The sequence below is a fragment of the Aptenodytes forsteri genome, unplaced genomic scaffold (assembly GCF_000699145.1).
Source record: "Aptenodytes forsteri isolate BGI_AS27 unplaced genomic scaffold, ASM69914v1 Scaffold50, whole genome shotgun sequence".
Classification (NCBI taxonomy): Eukaryota; Metazoa; Chordata; class Aves; order Sphenisciformes; family Spheniscidae; genus Aptenodytes; species Aptenodytes forsteri.
This window is the reverse complement of record NW_008795126.1, coordinates 2,086,195-2,101,326: the sequence shown is the minus strand read 5'-3', so window position 1 is coordinate 2,101,326 and position 15,132 is coordinate 2,086,195. Positions and strand designations below refer to the sequence as shown.

At 44.0% G+C, this 15,132-nt stretch overlaps 1 protein-coding gene across 1 annotated transcript; it reads left to right on the top strand.

Annotated features, from left to right (window-relative positions):
- Positions 1-6: 6 nt before the first annotated feature.
- KLHL36 (kelch like family member 36) lies at positions 7-14,826 on the top strand. Its single transcript, XM_009277287.2, has 5 exons — positions 7-46; positions 323-404; positions 4,401-5,474; positions 6,312-6,469; positions 13,082-14,826. The coding sequence occupies exons 2-5, from the start codon at positions 345-347 to the stop codon at positions 13,635-13,637; spliced, it is 1,848 nt and encodes a 615-aa protein (XP_009275562.1). The 5' UTR covers positions 7-46; positions 323-344; the 3' UTR covers positions 13,638-14,826.
- Positions 14,827-15,132: the final 306 nt, after the last annotated feature.

Below are 15,132 nucleotides of genomic sequence, written 5' to 3'. Positions count from 1 at the left end.
GAAAACGGAATGGTTTTACCCCCGGCGGCTGCGGCGAGAGCTGGCAGTAAGTAAATCACTCGCCGTCAGTAACAGAGGCGCTGGTCTTTGGTTGTTCCCTAGCGTACGCCCGGCTTGTTGACACAGCCAAGCACTAACAACAGGAGAAAACAACATCAGGGAGCGCAAAAAAAAAAAAAAAAATTAACTCAAAACATTTTCAAACTGCAGGTTAACATGTGCAGGTCGTCTTAATTGTGTTCCTTATTAAGCACAACGTGTTTTTCAGCAGTCTGAAAGGGTTGGTATGCTGCTAACATCTCTCTCTCTGCTTTTGTTCTAGAAGTACTGCGGATCAGCCTGTCATGGAGGGAACCAGGCAAACCAGGATTTGCCGGCCACACAAGATAAGTGAATCCTCAAAGGTTTGTACGTTTTGTGTGGCCTACCAAAAAAGCAAGTTACAGAAATAACCAGAAGGGGTGTAAAGGCTCTCCTCTGGATGGACTGTTTTGGAGGAATGTAAATATTCTGAGCTTTGAAAAAGAGGTGTGAAAACGGTGGTCTACCTGCTCAAATATTTTTGATAGAAGAAGTTGCTACCTAGCGATTTTTTAAAAAAAAAAAGCAGCAGCAGCAGCAAACAGGCATCTGCTTATCATGACTCATAACTTAAAAAAGAAACCCACATCGTCGCAGCACAGTATTTTCTCAACACCAAAAGTTCAGTCATTAAATGCGATGTGTTTATTTTGGGAATTTTTTGTACTGATCCATCTCATATGGATGGATCATATGAGATCCATCATATATGGATCATACATATCCATATATGATCCAGGCTGGTTACGGAGGAAAGCTGGGATTACTTTTTAGATTTAGTCTTTGTTTTGTACAAGATGGGAGTCTTGATCCCCCAAACAGTAGTTATTCCAGCAAACTCGAGATGTTTTCTTAGGTTCGTGAGGTTAATTTTCTTTGTATAGAATCTCTGTCTGCCCAAATACATTGATTTTAGTTGGGAATCCAGGGAAGTCCATCTTAGGTAGCTCTTTATGCAGGTCATCAGGATGATGGCCTAAGATTTATAAGATGTTAATATCGGCTCTAATTATTACGTTCACTTTGTTTCACACCAGTGAAAACTGCTTTTCTGTCCTAGTGCGCGCACTAGGTTACAGGTGCTGCAGAGCAAGTACCTTGTACTACCAACAACAGCTAGAAGAGAAAAACTTTTCAGTGCCTGTATCCGTCTTGTCAAAGTTGAGTGAGACAGATCGCATTTTCTTTTGCCTCCCTGACGAGTAGTGGTACTGCATTAACAATCTGAAAGAAATTAGATCTCTGAATCCGAAAGAAGTTAAAATACTGCTCTAATACAATGGATAAAAGATAAACAGGACTATTTCTGAAATGCATCCCTACCAATATAATCTTTCCCTGAGTGCTGATCCTGTCTACCATTTAAATGGTTTAGTCTGAATGTAATAATAATTCATCACATTAAAAAGTAATTAACTTGACAGCATTGTTTTATTTTCTTGCTTAGACAGCAGCTGTCGCTATCTGTTAAACTTAGAATTACTAGATAATGCTAGAGCTGTTCTACAGAATATAAATAGCTTGAGAAAGATGTTCATGTTTAGTATAAAATTAGTCTTGGTTTTGAAATGTGCAGCTATCAGCTTCTGTTATTTGCTCACTGAACGAATGAAACTTGCTAAGTGGCTGAAATACGTTAATGTATTCTGAGTCCATCCAATGCCATGCGTAATGATTTTCTGCTTGATTCCTGAAGTAGCAGCAGTTCTACATGGCAACAAGGATTTTAGGAGTGCAAGTTGTCAGGCGTATTTGCGGTCAGGATTATGCTGCTGACTGGACAGCCAGCTAAGCAAATAGGGATGTCTGGCAAATCTTACATTCTGGTGTAATCTGGTTATGCGCGATGGCGGTATTGGAGAACGTCAGAGAGAAATGATCAGCCAGTCTACAGAGACGAGAGGGAGTATGGTTTTGGCTTAATCCAGTAACTGTCCCCCATGAGTCAGATTCAGAAGAAGGTGCTGTAAGATGTTAGTTACTGTCTGTTCAGCCACTATCCTTTATCATAGTTGCCACAAATGTGTGGTTTGTCCTTTGCCGTATTTATTCTTCTTCCCACCTCTTCCCTCCCCTGGCCTCTGCTTGGGCTCCTGTATGATACCAGCATTTCTCAACCTCAGAAAAATGAAGATAAAAAAATTTACAGTCCTTAAACCCCATATTTTTTTTCTGTTACAGATCTCTGGCAGTTTTATTCCTCAGTGGAAGTTACTTTGTTGTCTATGCCATAGATCCCTTTTTAAGTTCAGAGATACAATGAGGCAATGGGCGTAAGGCAAATTAAAGAGTTTTGGCCCAGAAAACTTACAATTATTGAAGCCTCTTCACTTAGATTGGTTTAACTCTGTACACTTGCATGTACAAAGTTACTCCAGCAGAAGGCTTTTGTGCAGCTTAGTCTCCATTGTTTAGAAAAGAGCGTAAGCAGAACTAAAGAGAAGCCACTGGGATATCACGCTAAGAGCAGCACGTTTGGTTATTAATTTGGGTCTCATCGTTGGCGGACTGCCTGTCGCTATACCACCGACTGCTAAAAGGCAGACGTGGGAGGTCAGGCTCCCCAGGTTGGCGTTAGCTCAGGATGATTGGCTGCCATCACGTCTGGACAGTGGTGACCTGCGTGCGTTAATCCTGATTATCTCTATATTATATATAATATATATATTATATATATAATATATAATATATATTATGTATACAAGTACAATTACCAAATTACGTGCAGAGAGGGCATATCCTGGAGTGAGGGTCGCGTGCAGGGGAAAAAACTTGGCTCTAGGACTTGAACCTTTCCCATCCAGGTGGGTAGAGAGGTTGTCTCACCATGATTTAACCAACCCGTTAATGGCTTAGCCAGACAGCAATAATCATGTGCTTTCTGTTTGGGAAACCAGGAAAGCCACGGATAGTTAGGATTTCTAGAAGCAACGGTTTGGTGAAGGAACGGTTGAATGCCTGAGAGGCTTGAAGAGACCTCAGGTCATCTGTGTGGCTGTTTCAATGTAGATATGGACCGAGACACCTTTTCAGGGTGTCGCTTCTGGGAATGCAGTCTGAGGGTGTAGAACTGGACAAGACCCAGGGTCCTACAGCCAGAACTGTTCAGAGCTAACTTAGGTACGATACAAAAATGTGCTTCCTTTCCACCTCCTTTCATTTCTCTTACATGTTCTTACAGGCTTTGCAACTCTGCCTGTTTTGGATTTGGTAATTAAAGTTAGGTATTTGCATTTAACTTAACCTGGCTTTTATTAAGAGAGATCACAAGGTAACTGACTGTACCATCAAGCATTCCACTCCTCCAGAAGGATGGTCCTAAAAGCTGCATCGCTTGACATACTGGGGTGACCAGCCCCTTCAATACGTGTTCTGCAGGACATTCAAGGGGTAACAAAACGTTTCCATTTTGGTTCTTCTTAAGACTGGTAACGCAAGTCTGTGAGAAAGAGGTGAACACTGGTTGCCTCAAAAGCTCTGTGGCACGTACAGAGCTGGTGGGAAGAATGTCTGGACCAGAGGGATCCCAGAAGGACACTTAATGGACATGTTCCAAGGGCATTTTCCCCTTTCTTTAGAAGAAAAATATTTAGTCGTATTCATTAAAACAAAAACTACCTCGGCTTCTGGAAGCAAGTGGAAGTCTTATGGGAATAAGTGATCCATATGTGTGGCTTTGCACATAAATAAACAGCTATTATTTTTGAATGCAGTGTGTGTGCCTGGAATAATATGGAAAGAAAGAGAGGGATTTTACCCTAACGAGCTTAGAAATGCAGAGTTCTGAAAAGATTTAAGAGGGGGTAGCTGTCAAGTAAGCACTAACCCAAACAATACATGGGCTGAATGAAAATTTGGCATACTGCTGCATGTGTGTCTCCCACTACAAATATTTAGCGAGTAGCTTAGTTGAGAAGAGCTCTGTAGGGAGTCATCTGGGGGACAAGTAAGAAAGGAAATGTCAGCAAGATGTCTCGAAGACAATGAGTGGAAGAGTTTCAGAAAATTGTGCCTGTATAAATCATCAGGGAGGAGGTTTGGATGCAGCATTGTGGAGGAGGTAGGAGTAAATTATAAAAAAAAAAGGGGAGTAGGAAGCAGTAAAAGTCTGCATAGGCCTTTCAAAGTGAAGGTGGGGAGCTTGGGCTCATACTACGTTGCTTGCCAACTGTTTCAAGTCAGAATTTGTTACGCATGTGCAACACAAGTAAGCTTTCTCTCTCTCGTGTATGACTACATCGAATGGGAAAACACTCTGTGCACACTGAAATTTATCTTGGTGAAGATAACATCTGCCTGACAGTGTTTGTTTATTACAGGTGTACAGGTGGGATGACCACTCTAGTCTAGTTCTTCAGAGCCTGAATGAGCAGAGGCACCGAGGTCTCTTCTGTGACATCGTCCTCGTGGTGGACGAACAGAGAGTCCCTGCCCATCGGAACCTCCTCGCTGTTTGCAGTGACTACTTCAATTCTATGTTCACCATCGGTATGCGAGAAGCCCACCAAAAAGAGGTTGAGCTTTTTGGAGCCTCTTATATTGGTCTCAAGGCTGTGGTGGATTTCCTTTATGGCAGTGAGCTATCTTTAGATGGAGGCAATATCGACTATGTGCTCGAAACAGCTCACCTGCTGCAGATCTGGAAGGTGGTCGACTTCTGTTGCGAGTATCTGGAGAATGAAGTCAGCGAGGAGAACTATTTGTACCTGCAAGAGCTAGCCTCCATTTACAACCTGAAGCGCCTTGACTCCTACATTGATTCTTTCATCTTGCAGAACTTCGGCACGCTGTCTTTCACCCCGGACTTCCTGCAGAACATTTCCTTGCAGAAGTTGTGCCAATACCTGGACAGCAGCAACGTGCAGCAGGAGTGTGAGCACGACTTGCTGCAGGCTGCCTTGCAGTGGCTTACCCAGTACCCGGAAAGGGAGAATGAGGCTTACCAGGTTCTGGATAACATTCATTTTCCCTTGATACCCAAAAGTGATCTCCTCCATCGAGTCAAGCCTGCTGTCTGCTCTCTTCTTCCCAAAGAAGCAAACTGTGAGGGCTTTATAGAGGAGGCGGTGAACTATCACAATAACGTCACGGCTCAGCCAGTGCTGCAAAACAAACGGACAGCCCTGCGGACCTGCGAGGAAAGGCTCCTCTTTGTGGGTGGGGAGGTTTCCGAACGGTGCCTGGAACTGAGTGATGATACCTGCTTCTTGGACATCAGAAAGGGGCAGTGGGTAGCCGAAACCCCTCTCCCAGCCAGACGAAGTCACCACTGCGTTGCAGTCTTGGGAGGCTTTATCTTCATAGCCGGAGGCAGCTTTTCAAGAGACAATGGAGGGGATGCAGCTTCAAATCTCCTATATAGGTATGATCCCCGCTGTAACCAGTGGATAAAGGTGAGACTTAAGCTGTATTATTTCTCTGTTTAAAGTCCTTAACGTTTAGAGTGTTTTCTTCTTTTTGGTGGAAGGACAGGGCTGATTAGAATAGCCAACGTAGCAACGCTTGCAAATGGAAATTCAAGTTACTTAAGTTGAAAAAGCAGCTACTTGAATCCTTTGTGGGAGTGCTTAAGTGACACACACAGCGAAAGAGTTTGGGGCAGATTTTCAACTTCGCTTGGGATTTGGGCATCTCATCTGTGAAATTCCTGGTCAGCATCCACCTGCAACTCTTTAGATTACTTTTGGGAATAATGCTAGAATGGACTTACAGAGGTGATTGCTTAGTTCATCTTTCTCAAGCAGTAGCACATATAACTAAATCAAAAATGGCTCTGATGTAAAAAGGAAATGTCTCTGACGCTTGTCAAATGTCTCTGTGCTAAATGTCTCTTAGAACAAGCTATTCACTTCCAGTCGTGCTGTAAAACCCTGCGGCCAGTCCAGGTTCCTCTATGAACCAGTCGTCCTGTGCGGTTCAGTTGTGGTTTTGAGTGATTCCAATATATGTTTCTTGCAGAGTTTTGGAAGGAGGCCCACGTAACACAAACATTTCTAGGGTAACCTGTCTCTTAGATGCTTCCTGTGGTCCCCTTTTTTGAAAATGAATGCTATGGAACATGCTACTGCAGAAAAAGAAAAGTATTTTATGAATGTAGTGGTCAAAACCAATAGCTCTCCTTTCCAAATAAGTGGGAAGAAGCAACTATCCTATCCTCAGACATGAATATACCTTAAGTCAGCTTGCTTACCAGATGTTGGAAGATGTCAGCATGTTATTTTTTTTGACAGGTTGCCTCCATGAGACAACGCCGTGTAGATTTCTACCTGGGAGCTATTACCGACATGCTGGTAGCCGTTGGTGGCAGGAATGAAAATGGGGCACTTTCTTCAGTTGAGACCTACAGTCCTCAGAAGGATTCATGGTCCTACATAGCAGGCTTGCCCAGGTAACAGAGATGTTTGGAAAGCTATCCTGTGTTTGAAGAACGGTAGTAAAGGGAGCTTGTGTGACTTTAGCTGATGAATGGGTATCCCTGGGAGGGAGGCAAGGGGATATATAACCAACATGGTATCAGCAAGTAACAAACCATATCAGCATTTGGTATTTGAGCAACCATCTCGTCCAGGCCGCGTGCCTCATGTCAACTTGATTGGTTTTAATTTTCGTCCTGAGGTACGTCTGAAGGATGGGAGGGAGAGCTCTTGTAATTTTGCTCTACGTTTCTTAAAATATTTTTCCTAAGGTCACTTGGAGTTGAATCTTTTCAGAGGCACTGGTTAGCTCTTGATCAAAGGCTTTTATAATTTATTGGGCCTTCCTTTGTCACCTTGGTGTGATTGTTTTCCTTGTAAGGTGTTTCTCTCTGGTTGGCTGTTTGCGATAAACCACGTTTACCTCTATTGCAAATAGATAACCCCGGCGAATGTGACCTCTCTTTCTCTCAGTCTGAGTTAAAACTTAGCTGCTCTACTTTTGAGAGGCTTTAGTACTGCAGCTCTTCTTGTAACAGCAGCACAGGACATTGCTAGTATTTTGAATCAACGTTTGAGTGGTGACTTCATAAGAATGGTACGATAGCATTTCATTTGCAAACAGCTATTCAGATTTAGTAATATTCATGGAAATTGCAGGAGTATTGGCTATACAGATGGTATTTTCACGATGCCTGAAACCTGCAACTTCAGCAGCAGTGCCCGCTTTCTTAGCGGCATCACGAACAAGATACTTGCAATTTGATTTTAGAGTTCAGGGTTTTTTTCCCTTATTCCCTTAGCTGCAGAGCTGCAGAGCCATAGGCAGCCAGTGACGGCACAGAAGCCTGTTGCCCAATTCTATTTTGGGTAGGTGCTGCAATGCGAGTCTGATCCAGGCTAACAGCTGGGCTCGAGCGCTCTTCAGAAGCAGGATGCTTTTTTCCCGTTTTATTTCTGCTCACGTAGACAGATCTAGCAGTTGAGGCTAAACACCACAATCTTGCTGGGAAGCTGTGTGTGAGTATCTTCAGTGCCGAAGGCCTTCTGTTAGTCGGGGTGACCTGTGAGATCCCAGGAACATAGGAACATCTCACAGAAATTGCAGCACAGCTTTTCTTTTTCTCTTTTTTTTTTTTTTTTTTTTTTTTTTTTTAAAAAACCATTTTTCAAAGAAATGTAGATGTGACCTGACTGCCTTCTATGTTGTTAGAAAAACACTCACCTTAGAACCGGTATGGATGGTTTTTTCCCAGCTTATCAGTGGTCCTGGGAAAGCTTGCAGGCTGTAAGCTGTCCGAAAAGGGGCAGTTTTTCTGCATGTTCCTACTGCTACCTGTGTGTTGGCTTTGGGACTTTTGCAGCTGCAGCATTTAAAAGTGAACTTTGACGTGGGGGCTGTTAATTTTTTATTAGATTGCCTAGCTGATCCGCTTGGCCTAGGCAAAAGTCCCCCTTATGGGATAGACCCCACTTACACTGACTTAGCTGGTTGCTAAACTGCAGGGTTAGGCTGTAGTACAGCGACTATTTTAAGTTATTGCTGCATCCCCCCAAAAATAGTTCTGCATCCTCTCTTCCTGCCTGCTCTGCCCTCGTCCCGTGCTAACTGTCCCTTGTGCCAGCTCAGGTGTTTGTGCAGCTGCGTAGTGAACTCAATAGTTTCCCACTTTTCCACGTAGCTGCTCTCTTGCATGTTAATATGTCTTTAGTTAGATCTTAATGGACCCTTAGTACCTCCCGATTTTCTGTCTTTTCAGCCCTCTTTCTCCTTTTGGAGAACTCTTGCATCGGGCAGTACGTTGTTTGCAAGAACCGTTTTTCTGCGCAGAAGGAATAAAGTTAAAAGGACTTTATGCAGGTTGCAAAAGGCAAAAATCAGCGCAGAGGTGGACAACAGAGAGAACCCTTCTGAATGCGGGGGCAAGCGAGTGCTGCTTGAGCTCAGCGAGATGTGGCTCTGGCAGGTGTGGGTGGCTGCTGGAAGGGATCTGGGCAGGCCTTTCCTGATGTACTTCAGATGGATTTGCTGACAGCAGAGGAAGGATGAGAGAGAATTTTGTGACCTATTCAAGACTAGAAGAAAGCATGCTAGCTACAGTTCCTTCTGTGTGCTCCTAACTTCCCTCCAGCATGCTCTTGATCTGATCTCCGTTTTCCTCCTTACCACATGCTTTTGTTCCTCAGCCTGATCTTAGTTACTGGTTTTACCCAAATAACATCTGCCCCAGCCCTATTCTAGCAGCAAGTCTTTTCTCCTCGTGTAGAGGAAATCAGAAGCTCCAATCCTCTGCTTCCTGATGGCCTGATCAGGCAACATGTCCCAACATAGCTGCCTTGTTTCCTGCATTTTTCTGTCTTCTTCCTTCTGAAGAGAAAATGTGCAGGTTTTTTGTCCTCTTGGGTGCACAGCCACCAGAAGCAGGCTCCCTGCCCGCAGCGCTGGTGCTGTCTCTGACTGCTCTGAGCCAGCAGCTGCCTGGAAGACTATTCCCTGGAGTGGTAGGCACGTGTGGAGGTCATTCTGGGATGTAGGCTTGCGTAGTTCGATTTGAGCTGTGTGGGGCTGGACTCCCAGAGGTTATATTTGTTACAGCTTCTACTCTGAACATGCAGAAAATGGTTGTGTTTTTTTTTTTCTCTTCCCAAGGGTTACAGCTTGCCATGCGTGTGGAGATTTTCAGGGGAAAGGCAATGGCTGCATCCTTGAATGCACATGCCTCCTGTCTGCTGCCAAATCCTGCGTCCACGTTGCTGTACACAGGCACAGTCATGCTCCTCTAAGGAAGAGCTTTGCAAGCTCTTTTTTATCTCTTCTTCCCCCCGCCCCCTTCCCACCCCAACATGGTCAAAACAACACGTTGTTTTCCCTAACCACTTTCTTGGAAGGAGCTGAGCTGTTTTGGCTGAAATAATGCTGTCTTACCGAGGAAGAAAACACAGTCTCTTGAGGCAGATGCTTAATGTGGAAAACTTCAGCCAAGCTATCTAAAGGGTGGACCTGGTCCAAGTTTGCTACAAGTGAATTTTGCCTGGCTCTCATTAGGGTCCTTGGTTGTGGAATACCTTTCCCATTCTTCAGAGAGGTCCTATTTTTTTTTTTTCCCACCATTTTCCCAGGCTCTTTGGGAGCAGTTGCTGCCATAGTTTCTAGCCTGGAGGGGAGCAGCGGTGGCTGACAACCTTGGCAGAGCAGAAGTTAGTGCAATGTGTTCTCATCTTGAACAGACCACGAAAAAGTCTGCTGCAGACATCAGTGAAATTAATTGAGTAGCCCTAGGTTAAAGTTTGGCAGAACAACTGAAAGCAGTTGTATGAGGAAATGTGTTGGAACAGGTTAACAAACGATGGTATCTGCTCTGCTCGTTGTGTCATGAATAATCTCGCAGGGTTGCAACAGGTGGACACCGAGATTCGGAGCAACCACAGCTCGCCTGGACTTTGGCTGGAGTAGGGGATTGCCAAAGCTTTATCGAGTTAGGCCAAGTGTTCTTCTGTTTAAGAAAATAAATGGTAGATTTTCTAGCATTTACTGAATGGTGTTACTGTGTCAGAAACTGTAATTTTTGCAGCATTGTATCTAGGTAAGTCATTCAAAATTGGCAGCTGGCTTTAGCAAATGTTCTGAATCGAAACTTCTTTCTCCTTAATGCCTCTATCTTTTTCTGGCCACTCTTACAGATAACGCTGCCAAAACGCTTGGTGCTTTCTGTTGGAGGATGTCTGGACCCACTGTATCGAAGTGTCCTGTTCTGTTGCACATTTAGAAATGCCCCTGTTTAAACCACAGGGCTTGCAGAAAGGATTCTTACTGATTTGTTTTCAATTTGTGCATTATATTTCATGCAGTTTTCTATTAATGCGAAGCAGGGTACGTGCAATTCTGGATGAGCTGTTCAGAAGTCAGGCAAAGTGAAACACCTCTAGCGTATTTCAACGGGTAATCTCCCTATATTGGAAAATAACAAATTGACGGTCGATTTGATGCTTCCAATATGATTGCCTCTTTCAAATTACTCTTGCAGCTATTGCTGTTCACTGGACATACCCATTGATTGAGGCAAAAAGAAAAGCATCAGTGTTTTTTCTGGAGCTGTCTATGCTAGACTGCTTGCATGTGCTTGAGAGAAAATGTCTATTGCTTGCTCACCTGTAGAGAATTCCACTTTTCAGTTAGGATAGGAAAACATTTAGCCTACTTCTCCAAAGGTCACTCAAATTTTTCTTAACTTACGGTTTTTTTTTTTTTCCCAAATGCTGAATGTAATGTGATTGCTGTCAGCAGTACAATAACCCTGGGCTTTGTGTTGGATTCAATGTCATCGCACTCTTCTCCTTCTGACTCCTCAGAACTATCTGTTATCTGACACTGCACGTCCTCCAGGTAGCTTGCTGGTTAGATGTGGGTTTAAAAATCTAGTGCAGTCTGAGAAAGGAAATGGATTCAAGTTGTCCATCCCACTTCCCAGACAGGTAGTCTACTTTTTAAGACCCATTCCTGTGTATATCGAGAAGCAAAGACTCTAGCAACTAGACTGGGTGCCGCTGGAGGCATAGGCTCCCAGTTCCTGTCCGTAAGAGACCACAAACAAGGCAGAGCAGCATCTATGTACACTACACCTGCCACAGCATTTCTGGCAGGTGCGAAAGCTGGAGTGCATGTGCTCAGGATATTTCAGGTCATCAGAAGCACCGAGCATGAGTTATGGGCTTCCATGGTTAGGCAGATTGTGAGCTGTGGAATTTTTGAGTTGCCTTTTTGGATAAAGTCTCATAACTATGCCCCACAGCATTTCTGGCAGGTGCGAAAGCTGGAGTGCATGTGCTCAGGATATTTCAGGTCAAACAGAAGCACCGAGCATGAGTTATGTGCTTCCATGGTTAGGCAGATTGCGAGCTTTATCCAAAAAGGATAAAGTCTCAAAACTATGCCTTAGTCCTCTCTTCTTTTCTTTCTTCCTTCTTCCTGAGTGGCTAAGAAGCAGTACAGTTCTGAAGTCATCTCTGCAAGGTCTCCAGGGATGGTGCTCCAGCCCCTGTAGTTGAAGGGTCTGTCCTGGTCGCTCAGCATTCTTAGGCCAAGTGCGTCAAGGATTTTTCTGTTTCTTGTAGCAGGAGCCTGTTAAAATACCCGATTCAGACAGTGGTCAGGGATGAGAAGCTTCGGTAGGCATCTAGAATAATAAGGATCTTTTAGCTTTTCTCAGAAGTGTTGTGCTTTCAGGGTAAATGTGGGTTTTCTTTTCTATTCCACCTTTTCCCTTGGCACAAAAGTGCTTGGCACTTAGGTGTGTGGAAGAAGTTATGATACCATTTGTGTAGCTGAGAGAAACTATTACCATGCGAAATAAAAACAGCTCAAGGTTCTATCCACAGTGAGTTTCCAGCGTGTTCAGGCATGGTTCAAAAGCATTCCAGGCTAAAGTAATGCTAACGTAGGTTTGTCTGCCATAGAGGTCGAGTTGTCTTGAGTCCTTGACTACAAAGGATGGTAGTAGAGGCTCGTGAGTGCAGCATGATGAGCAGCCCTATGGGTATTAAATTGTTTGGGCTCTTTGTACCGGTGTGGGAGCCAGTTTGCTGTGGCTGGTGCTGCAGCTACATCTTTTGACACCCCCCACACCTGAAAAAAGAAAAAAAGGCATGTGCAGGAAGGGTGTGTTCAAAGAAGCCGAAGCTGTCCCTCACCTTAGCATTGCAATTCTAAGAGCTCAAAAGGGTTTGGTCAGGAATATCCTAGTGTGAAGTTGAGAACAGCCTCGAATCAGGTTTGTAGTGGCTTTATTATAGCTGATCAAAGGGGTTTTCTCTCTGTCCTGTGGAAACAGCATGTGTGATGTTGGTTGTACCATCTCGTTTTGTCTTGTTTCAAACGTGGACTCTGATCTATGATTGACTGAGGTCTGTTGCCTCGTCTTGGGGTGACCAAAGAAGTTACCACCTGTATAGCAGAGGGCGGTAGAGCAGATGGATAGCTCCTGAAAAGGAGACTACGTGTATCGTGACTGCAGATAAACTGGGCCGTGAACACTAGCGGGTAAGAAATGTGGTTCATAATCCTGAAGCTGTGGAAGGGGAAGGCAGCGGTAGGTTTTTTTCTTGGTTTTTCTTGGTTAATCGCTGCTGGTAAGTCTGAGAGGTATCATGATTATTTCCTCTTTCTGTCATAGAAACCCTTGCTGAGATGTGGATTTTTTCCTCTCTGGCCCTCTCAGACTGATCCAACCCAAGCACTGGAGCAGGAAAATGGGAGTGAAGGCCATGCCAACTAGAGCAGGATGGGTTACTTCTGTTGTATGACACACTGTAGAGGATGCCTTAAAAAGTGATTGTCATACCTTAGCTCTCTGTAGCGACCAGGTATGAAAAGGATGCCTTAAAAAGTGATTGTCGTACCTTAGCGCTCTGCAGCGCAGGGTGAAGCAGTATGAATAAGAATAGTTACCGGGTAACTAACAGGATTAGGGATTCTTCTGTCTTTAGTTACTGCTTATTTTCTTCTTTAGCACCAGTCCTTGTTGAATGCTTGTGTATCTTGATAAAATCCCTAAGTACTAAGTCGGATCGTTTTTGTTTGCCTGTCCTAGGTTTACCTACGGCCATGCTGGAACAGTCTACAAGGAATTTGTGTACATTTCAGGAGGCCATGATTACCAGATCGGCCCCTATAGAAAAAACCTGCTGTGTTACGATTACCGCACGGATGTTTGGGAGGAGAAGAGGCCAATGATCACTGCCCGAGGGTGGCACAGCATGTGCACCTTACAGGACAGTATCTACTCCATCGGCGGCAGCGATGACAACATAGAAACCATGGCTCGTTTTGACATTCTGAGTGTGGAGTCGTACAGCCCTCAGTGTAACCAGTGGACCAGAGTTGCTCCTCTGTTGCAAGCAAACAGTGAGTCAGGGGTGGCGGTTTGGGAAGGCAAGATTTATATCCTCGGAGGCTACAGCTGGGAAGAAACAGTCTTCTCCAAAACAGTCCAGGTTTATGATAAGGAGAAAAACAAGTGGTACAAAGGAACTGACTTACCCAAAGCAATTGCTGGTGTGTCTGCATGTGTCTGTGCATTGAAACCCAAAACAGAGGACAAAAAGAAAAAGACGAAAACAAAAAAACATCAAGATCGAGGAAGATGACTACTTCTGGATAACCACCCTTTGACGGTGGACTCCAAAAGGACCTTGTATTTAATCATTTCTATCTAACCTTGATTCTTTCTTTTTCTTTTTAAATGGGGGGGGGGAAGGCATCTTCTGAAGCCTCAGAAAATGTACAGTTGAATGTGGTTTTTGGATTAAGCTCATGTTTAAGGTAAAAACAACAAAAGAAACCAAAAAAAACCACCCTCCTACTATATAAGGGGTGATATGGCAAAAGAGGTTATGCTGCTCTCCTGAATATTAAGGCTTAGTCTTTTACTTCTGTGGTTCATGGCATTTCCGCATACATCATATTAAATCGACGTTTTTAAAATAAGGTTAAGAATCTGTGGCTGAGATGATAATGTCAAGGGGGAGGAGGCAGAGTAGTAGGTGTCTGGTTTGAAGTTACAGAGCAGTTCCAAGGAGTTCAGGAGCAACTGCTAAGAAAAACTGAAGTGGATCTTCAATGTAAATCTTGAATTTTTGTAATGTTAAATTTCATTTACAACACATTCTTGAGTTGTTAGTATCAGATTTCTGGAACATGAGTGTTCAAAGAGAATATTGCTTTTGGTGAATGCAGGTCAGATCAGCTTGAAGAGCAAATAACTCCACTGTACTCTTAAGGTTAAGAAGACCTTACTGTGAGGCTAAAGAACAGATGGGATTGACTTGGGCTTGGACTGACAGCATTGTGAATTTTGAAATCTGGGAAAGGTGAGATGACTTTGCATCCCTTGTTGTGGCACTTTTCATATCTAAACACAATAGCAAGTTTTTCTTGGGCTTTAAAACGTGCCCCAGAATGAGGAAAAAGATCTGTCGAAGAACTTGAAAGATTTGAGGATTTGTGTGGAAACTGTACAGTTTGCCTTGGGCTTCGAAGCAGATGGAACTGATAGAGCTCACTGTGAGTTTGGGGTTTGCTGAATAGGGCAACGGCGGGGAGAAATGGCAGGAGGATCCTTCAGGTGAACTTGAAGCAAGATGTCCCTCCCCAGCCCTACCAGGCTGTAGAGGCTGGGATCCACTTCATTTAACTCAAGCCTCACAGCGGTCACGGCTAGTGGCCAGTGTGAGCAGGGGCCCAGACTAGACTTGTCTGCTCTCAAAAAGCTTATTAACTGAGGATGGTTAATTGGGGTTCGGTAATCCTGAAGAACAGCAACTTGTTTTTTTACCTGAGCTAATAGCTCATGCTTTCTACCAGGCTGTAGAGGCTGGGATCCACTTCATTTAACTCAAGCCTCACAGCGGTCACGGCTAGTGGCCAGTGTGAGCAGGGGCCCAGACTAGACTTGTCTGCTCTCAAAAAGCTTATTAACTGAGGATGGTTAATTGGGGTTCGGTAATCCTGAAGAACAGCAACTTGTTTTTTTACCTGAGCTAATAGCTCATGCTTTCCTCTTTTTTTCTTTCTTCTTTTTTTTTTTTTCCCCCCCTCAAGTCCAAAATGTCTTTTCATGAGAGTAGCCTTTTACGGGTTTGG

Bases quoted from the DNA above. Each gene is read 5' to 3' on its own strand.
- KLHL36 (XM_009277287.2), top strand. From the start codon at position 345: ATGGAGGGAACCAGGCAAACCAGGATTTGCCGGCCACACAAGATAAGT. The intron at 405-4,400 runs GTTTGTACGTTT...TGTTTATTACAG, and splicing joins AGATAAGTGAATCCTCAAAG to GTGTACAGGTGGGATGACCA. The intron at 5,475-6,311 runs GTGAGACTTAAG...TTTTTTTGACAG, and splicing joins GCTGTAACCAGTGGATAAAG to GTTGCCTCCATGAGACAACG.